At 40.4% G+C, this 1497-nt stretch overlaps 1 protein-coding gene across 1 annotated transcript in view; it reads left to right on the forward strand.

The window, feature by feature from the left end:
* The first annotated feature begins 541 nt into the window (after positions 1–541).
* SPTSSB (serine palmitoyltransferase, small subunit B) overlaps positions 542–1497 on the forward strand; it is a 7187-nt gene continuing 6231 nt past the window's right edge. Inside the window, 1 exon segment of the mRNA XM_009588090.1 lies at positions 542–586. Within this exon segment, the coding sequence (XP_009586385.1) occupies positions 542–586 (45 nt within the window).

The raw sequence follows: 1497 nt of genomic DNA on the forward strand, positions 1-1497 counted from the left end.
CCAAGACCAGCTATTATTTTCAATTGCTTCAGAAATGAGTCAGAGCAAACCAAAAAAGTCTGAGTAAATAAGTAAATTATTTGAAAGTAAATCTTTTTGTACAGCCCAATCATTTTAGCTATTTTGTTTATAGAGTGATGTGTTTACACAACCTTCTGAACTTTAAAGTCCCCTTGAAGGATCTAGCCGATTTCCCAAATCTGAAAAGTCTTGCAGGAACTGAGGCTTGTCACCAAGAGCAAAGCCAAAGCCCCTCTAAGATACCTCCTAGAACAGTTCTTCAGGAACTCTCAATTTTTAAGTATTTGCAATTTAAACCTGGTGTTGGTCTCTAGCCACAAATTTGAGGTCTTGCTTGGGAATCAGCTCTGTTCAAACCCATGTAATAAACTATGCTTAAACTGAAAATACAGGGAAAGCTTGCCCTGAGATTTCAACTTGCCAATTTACCTCTCTTCTCTGGCAGAGCTTATCATCAAAGGCCAGTTCTGCTCCAACATGCAAGTCCTGTCACAGGGTGGGGGGATTTAGAGCCCAGAACATGCTCAGCCCACAGAAAGCTGGAAAGGAAGGGGTTTGTACATAAATTGTAAGAAGCAGCTAGTTACGTAAGAAAATGACTGAGGAAACTTCAGAGGAGGGAAGAACAGGAAATTCTTTGAAAAATTAATTTGGCCTTGGAAGAAAATGGGACAGAGCTGCTCCAAGAATGTTTTTGTTAAAGACAAGCTGCATCTTCTCCTTCCTCTGTGCCTGAGTAGAGAAAGGAGAGTGCACCAATAAATCAGCCAGACTTCAAAGTTAGGGGGAGTTGATTTCTTTTTTTAATGTGGTGGTTTTTTTTTTTTTTTTTTAGCCTACAGTTTTCAGGGAGTAGTTAAGGCATGAAATCAGTCTAAAACATTAACTGCTTTCAACTGCTGTGCTGTTACTTGAATGGTTGGGAGCCTCTCTCCAAATGAAATCCCAATGGGTGCTACAGATCATCCTCTCCTTTCTTTAGGGTCAACAGTTTATATATCACATTTAAAATTACTTCCGGCATTGTTGTAGGCCATCATACACTCAATCTGTGTAACTTGACTGAAGGGGCAAATAGTATTTCAGAAACCATCTGTGTGTACTGCAATCCAGGTGGAGAGAGAGTCTGACAAGAATCCATTTGCTCCAGCTACAGATGCAGCTAAATTATAGCACCAAACCAATGCTTGGGACCACAGTATTATTGAAGAGCTGTTGAAGCAGCATGTACATGAGGACTAGGTTTGTGTTCAGAGCTGGAGATGAGGAAGACTGGGTCAGATTTTGTGCAGGTGTGGCATTGCCACTCCCATAGTGCCAGTGAGTATTTTGCTGCCTTGTTTGAAGCTACTGGAGGTAAATGAAGTCTCTTTGTCAACGGCAAAAGGTGTTTGCTAGACTCCTAGGTCTTGTATGCATTATGTAATTTTTTCCATTTAAAATAAACAAAATAGCACCTATGTGCTACCACTAAGG

The sequence above is a fragment of the Fulmarus glacialis genome, unplaced genomic scaffold (assembly GCF_000690835.1).
Source record: "Fulmarus glacialis isolate BGI_N327 unplaced genomic scaffold, ASM69083v1 scaffold42651, whole genome shotgun sequence".
In the NCBI taxonomy this organism is placed as follows: domain Eukaryota; kingdom Metazoa; phylum Chordata; class Aves; order Procellariiformes; family Procellariidae; genus Fulmarus; species Fulmarus glacialis.